This window comes from Notolabrus celidotus, chromosome 7, assembly GCF_009762535.1.
Source record: "Notolabrus celidotus isolate fNotCel1 chromosome 7, fNotCel1.pri, whole genome shotgun sequence".
Taxonomy (NCBI): Eukaryota; Metazoa; Chordata; class Actinopteri; order Labriformes; family Labridae; genus Notolabrus; species Notolabrus celidotus.
Window position 1 is genome coordinate 34,253,006 of NC_048278.1, and position 6,199 is coordinate 34,259,204.

General features: G+C 40.7%; 1 protein-coding gene across 1 annotated transcript; it reads left to right on the forward strand.

The window, feature by feature from the left end:
* Positions 1–676: 676 nt before the first annotated feature.
* On the forward strand, positions 677–2,152 carry LOC117816474 (sialic acid-binding Ig-like lectin 14). The gene is made up of 4 exons (XM_034688761.1): positions 677–774; positions 878–918; positions 1,006–1,389; positions 1,504–2,152. Exons 2-4 carry the CDS (start codon positions 879–881, stop codon positions 1,776–1,778), a joined length of 699 nt encoding a protein of 232 aa, XP_034544652.1. The 5' UTR covers positions 677–774; position 878; the 3' UTR covers positions 1,779–2,152.
* Positions 2,153–6,199: the final 4,047 nt, after the last annotated feature.

Sequence of the window (6,199 nt, forward strand, 5' to 3'; positions counted from 1 at the left end):
CTTCCGTTACAGACCGGATGGCGTTGTGACGTATGAAAAACACTGAAAACTGAAACGGCTGGTTTCAGCACACATTTACAGAAAGGTGGAGAAATCAGAACAGGGGCAGAATGGATTTTTTTTTGTTTGTAGACATGCCAGGGAAACATATTTCAGGTAGAGAACCATTAAAAAGTCCATTTTGCATGATATTTCACCTTTAAAGCCTGCTGTGAATTGAAGCTGTTTATGAGCTGACTCATTTTCTGCCTTTGTTCAGGTGAAAAAAAAAGTTCATATTCACATAAATAACTAAATGTTCTATCCAGGATAATACCACACACAGAATAAGACATTTTTTAAACTCAACCACAAAAAAAAAGAAAATCTTAAAGTGCCACATGTTTATATAATGACTGAATAAGCTGTGCTTTTTAAAATGATTTGATGAGTACATTTTACTGATCATGCACACACTTCTGTTAATCTAACCAGACCTTGGTTGCATCAGTGTCCTGCGTTCCTGGCACTGTTTTATCATCAGAACTGAGACACTCGTCTTTCACACTGTTTTGAAGTGTGGATTGTTTTTTTCATCCATCTAGAGTTCCAAGAAATATTTGCCTCCCTGGCTACTGTTGTAGCTTTTTAAATACCAACTCACAGTATGAGTTGAATGCTGTGTAAATATTAGGCAACCCTTTCAGTTTCAAAAGGGCAGGGCTGGACTATATATAATTGTGATATCCAAAGACACTGCACAAATCCAAGGAACACAGGAGGAGAAGATTCAAGGTGAGTGAAAAACTCATATTGGAGGAATTAAAATGAAAGAAACAGATTCATTTTATTGTCTTTATGTTTTTTAACACTTTAAATTCCTCTTGTTTTCTCTCAGTATGGGGCTGATGTTGTGGCTTTTCCCTCTCTGTTTCCTCGGTGAGTCTTAAACAAAAATAGTTAACAGCTAACTAAAACATTTCAACAATATTCCTTTTTATTGATTGATTGATTTTGTGTTTTCAGTGATTCCTCATGTCCAGTCCTCTTCAAAAGAGTGGACAATCAATGTGCCAGAGAGGATTCCCGTCGTGGAGGGTCACTGTGTGGTCATTCCCTGCACCGTCACCTTCCCTTGGCACGCCAAGAAAAGAGTGGTCCCCTACAAAGTCAGAGGATACTGGAAAAGAGGGCAAACAGTCATCTCAACCAATAACCGAAGACCCCCGAGAACATCACAGGAGTACAAGGGCCGCACCCAGTTTCTGGGAGATATGCGCCATCGTTGTTGCACCATGAAGCTGCATCGAGTCAGTCCGAGGGACACTGGCCCCTTCTACTTCAGGATTGAAATCCCGTGGTTCAACAGGTTCTCCTACATCAACAATGCAGTGACCATTGACGTCCTACGTGAGTGCAGTATATTTAAAGCAAACATCCTGACCCTTCTTGATCATAATACTTTATCCATTGTGTTTGAGAAATGTTAATGACTTATACTAGTTTAATATTTTCATTCCGCAGGTGACCCCCTGCCCCCTACTCTGTCTGTGAAGGGGACGGCTCAAAGGAGAGTCTACTGCTCGGCGATTTTTTCCTGCCCGTCTTACATCCCTCAGCTCTCCTGGAATACGCAGGTATGGGCCAGAACCCGAGCGAGGAAGCGGAAGTCATGGCAGTGGGAGATATACTCAACCTTTACCTTTACCCCAAAAGTTGGCATTAACACTACTTTTACATGCATGGTGAAGTATCGCAATGGGAAGAAGGCCCAGAGCTCCATCATCATCACGAAGTGAGATGAATATCACCTTTTGGTCTCCAGGGTAAAGTAATTCATGTCTGCATATTCTGGATGTCTTACTCTTACTTTGTGTTGTGCAGCTGACAGGGATATATTACCCTGCAGTCAAATACCACAGATTTACTGTGTCACTACTACTTTATGTCTACACTCAGAGACACAATCAGTCTGTTCAAAAACACAGAACGTTTTGATTTCATTCTGCAGATGTGACTCCTTTGTCATCTTTAAGCTTACCACATCATATTTACTGTTGCTGAAGATCAGGTATTTGCAGCAATGCTCTGCAGTTTGATGCTTCTTTCATGTATTCCTGTTATTATGAATCATTGTGTCTGATTAACAATAAACGATCTATATGCAACTCTATTTTTGTGTTTGGCTTTTCTTTTTTTTTTGTGATCAATTGTTTATTGTTCTTTTTTTTTTGTTACAGTGGCTTTGACATTGCACAGCATAGCATAATTGTTCAGCCACTTCATTGCCCCCCCCCCCCCCCCCTCCACACACCGCTTGGCAGTGAACATAGGGTAGTAATAAAAGAGGACAGGATCATATACACCTAAAAAAAAAAAAAAAAAAGAGAAGAAGTAAAGGACCCTAAAAGATAGTAAAATAGTAATAATAATTAAAAGAAGAAAAAAAAAAAAAAGTATTTGTAAAAGTATAATTATAATAGTAACAACAATAATCAGTTATTAGTCATGATGACATTGATAGTAGACTAAGAAAATTAAATATATAACTAAAATTCCAATCCCTCCCCCATCTTGGTATCCCATTAGCAGTCTGTACATAGACTTAAACAATCACAGATATTCGTGCATACACACACACATATATACGCACCCATATACACATTGTGGAATCTTGATTAATATCCTCTATTATAATCATGCATTTTCTTTTAAATATAATCATGTTTTTCTTATTATGCTCATGTATTCTTCTTTTAACAATTATATTCATATATTTTCCATTTTATATGTTTTATTGAGGAAACCAGCAAATAGTAATGCATAAGGCCAGAGATCTGTGCAGATCTCTGAATAAAGGTGAGACTGAGGTCAGAGCCCCAGCTTCTGCAAGATTCAATGTAGGTTCAGCTTAGAGGTGGAAAAGTTCATCTATTTATAAGTTGTATTGCAAAGATCAAAGAACCAATCCTAGCTTTATATTACATTTAAAGGTAAGCGAAGGGGATTTTTGGTAACTATGCTAAACGTGTTGTTAATAATAATAATAATAATACCTAAGTTTTATATAGCGCTTTTAAATAACTCAAAGACGCTTTACAAGAGAGACAAATAAATAAATAAATAAATACAAATAAAGACATACAAGACAAGCAGACGACAAGGGAAGAGGTGGAAAAATTAATGTGAGGGGAATGCCTGTTTGAAAAGGTAAGTTTTTAACTGTTTCTTAAATGAAAGAAGTGAGTCAGAAGCACGGATGTGAGGGGGGAGAGAGTTCCAGAGGGTGGGGGCGGCTATGGCAAAGGCCCGGTCCCCCAAGGTACGGTGCTTGGATTTAGTGATGGGAGTGAGGAGGCTGGAGTCAGAGGATCAGAGACGGGCGGGAGGGGTGGCAGTACTGGAGAAGGTCAGTGAGGTATGGGGGGGCCAGGTTATTGTTAGGTAAAAGAGCCGACGTACGCTTTTAAGAATTGTTGATATGTGCTTTTGATAACCAAATGTCATAAGATGAATAGGAATATGTGCAGACGTGTGCTTTTTGAAAATCACTAGACTAAGGTAAATGTCTCTGTTGCTTCCTGAGTATTGTATTTACCCGACATGACCTTTGTCTCACCCTTGATTGCAATTCACCCACACCTGTTCCCCCCCCTTTTTTCCCCCTTTCTTTCGTTTTTCCTTACGTATGAACAACTGTATTAAAGGTCATACGTCTACATGTTTTCCCCCCTCCCTTTTTCCTCCCTTATGTTTGAAGAACTATAAAGTATTGATCATCTCTGTCACTCAGCGGAGAACTTCAGATGCTCTTGAGTATGCTGTAACTTCTCTCTCATGCTGCATGAATAAACTCTGTGTGTAAACTTTGATACTGAGTTCGAAGCCTCATTTCTGGTCACTGCTCCGCTGGACCATCGCCTCACGGCTGGGTCACCCTACCACAACATATACATACATACACATATACGTACATACATAGTACATATGCATTTATGAAGAAGAAAACATGCATGCATGCATATGTACATACACCAAGATAAACATATGATATGGTGGCACCTAATCACAAGTAGCTATAGTAAGCCAGAGATATTTTGTAGTAGCTTCAGCCAAAACAACAAGTAACATTTTGTGTTTTAGTATAATTTAGTATAATGTAATCTAGCTGTGTTTGGCTTTTTGATGATTTGAAGAAAGAAAGGTAAGATGGGGAGAGATGCCACCCTTTAAAAGCATTGTCTTCTCAAAAACAAACAAAAAAACAGCAATGTAGTGCTTCAATATGAATTCATTTTAACTTGTGAGTTCAAAACTCAGCTTTGGGCCTCTGGTGTTACTCTAGTAACACTCTAGAGCATATGTGTCAAACTCAAGGCCCGCGGGCAAAGTCCGGCCCGCGGTGGCATTATCTTTAGCCCACTAAAACTACAAGTCCCACAATGCACTGCATGTCAATCGAGGGCCCGCACGCGAGAGCCGTTACCCGACTCCGCTCATCATCAGCCTTATGAAGCTAGTAACCTGCAGTCAACTTTCAGCTTTCCCTCTCCCCCAAAAACGGCTAAACGAAAGGTGGACTTTGAAAACAGGGGGGTTCAAGGCAGGTGGGAGGCAGAGTATATGCATGTGCGCAACAGAGGAACTTTTGGGATTAAGATCAATGCATGGCACAACTACGGGGAAAGATCTCTTTGAAGAGGTATCCAGATGTGTAAATGAAATGAGGCTGCCTTTGGATAAGCGTGTGGGACTGACGACGGATGAGCGTCCGCGAAGTGCGGGCAAAAGAGTGGATTAGTGGGCAGGATCCGGGAGAAGATGCGGGAGGAAAACAGCGCAGGTGAGCTTACAGTTTATCACTGCATCATACATCAGGAATCGCTGTGTGGCAAAGCCTTGAAAATGGACCATGTGATGAGCACCGTAACATGAGCAGTTAACTTCATAAGAGCCATGTGTTTAAATCAGCGCCAGTTCAAGTCCTTTCTGGAGGAGTTGGGTTCAGAATATGGTGACTTGCCCCATCACACAGAGGTAAGATGGCTAAGCCAAGAAAAAGTGCTGTAAAGGTGTATTGAGTTGCGTGAGGAGATCTGTCAGTTCATGGAGAGCAAAGGGAAAGACACAACAGAGCTCCGTGATACAAAGTTGCTGTGTGAAGTGGCGTTTCTGTGTGACATCACGAGCCATCTCAATGTGCTCAACCTGCAGCTTCAGGGGCGGGGCCGTGTGATCACAGACGCTGCAGTGAGGGCTTTTAAAACCACACCCCCCGTGTGGGACACGCAGATGTTGCAAGAAAACTTGAGCCATTCTCCGTGCTGCCAAACTACCTGTGTGCACAACTGTTCTCTTTGATTAGGTTAAACAAAACATCTCACAGGAGTCGTCTTACTGATGAACACCTTCACTCAATCCTGAGGATTTCCTCAGCTCAGAGCCTGACCCCAAACACTGATGAACTTGCATCCAAGATGAGATGCTGAGTATCTTAGACTAGTGTGCATCACAAAGCAGCAGACTGAGCTTTAATGTTTCCTTTTTGCACTTTTTCTTGCTACCACAGGGCATTTTTTGTTTTCTTTGCAGAACTTTTTTTTGCTAATGTTGTTTTGAAAAAATATTTTCAAAAGAAATTAGTAAAGCTCGTTCATTAGATAAGCTGCAGATTGAGCAATAAGAAATGAATGCAACATATTTTTCATTTTTTAAATGTTTGTAGGCAATAACTTAAGCTTTGCTAGTTCAATGTTCAATATGTGCAATAAGTTCATTTCAATAAGTTTTGCAATAAACATTAAACCAGTCCGGCCCCTGGCTTGCACCGATTTTTTTATTTTGGCCCTCTGTGTATTTGAGTTTGACACCCCTGCTCTAGAGGGCGTATGAGGTTCCAATTTTAGGGGTGTTGTTATTTAAGTTTTTATTGACTTCATCACAAGAAATTCATTCACTATAAATGATTCATACTTCACTAGCAAGGACCACGCCACACGAGAATATAAGTTTGAACATATAATGATTTATTGTGCGTCGTATAGCCCAGCGGATGGAGACTCAGGATGGGGATTACGTCTCAGCGTTATCCTAGCCGGAGCTGATCTTGATCCCAGGCAGTACCTGGAATTAGACAAGGGCACAAAAGAGCGTTGAGTAGTAAGGGGTAAGATAAAGGGCAATTGAAGCAGAGCAAGGTGAGGGAGGGCGGGTCGAAGAG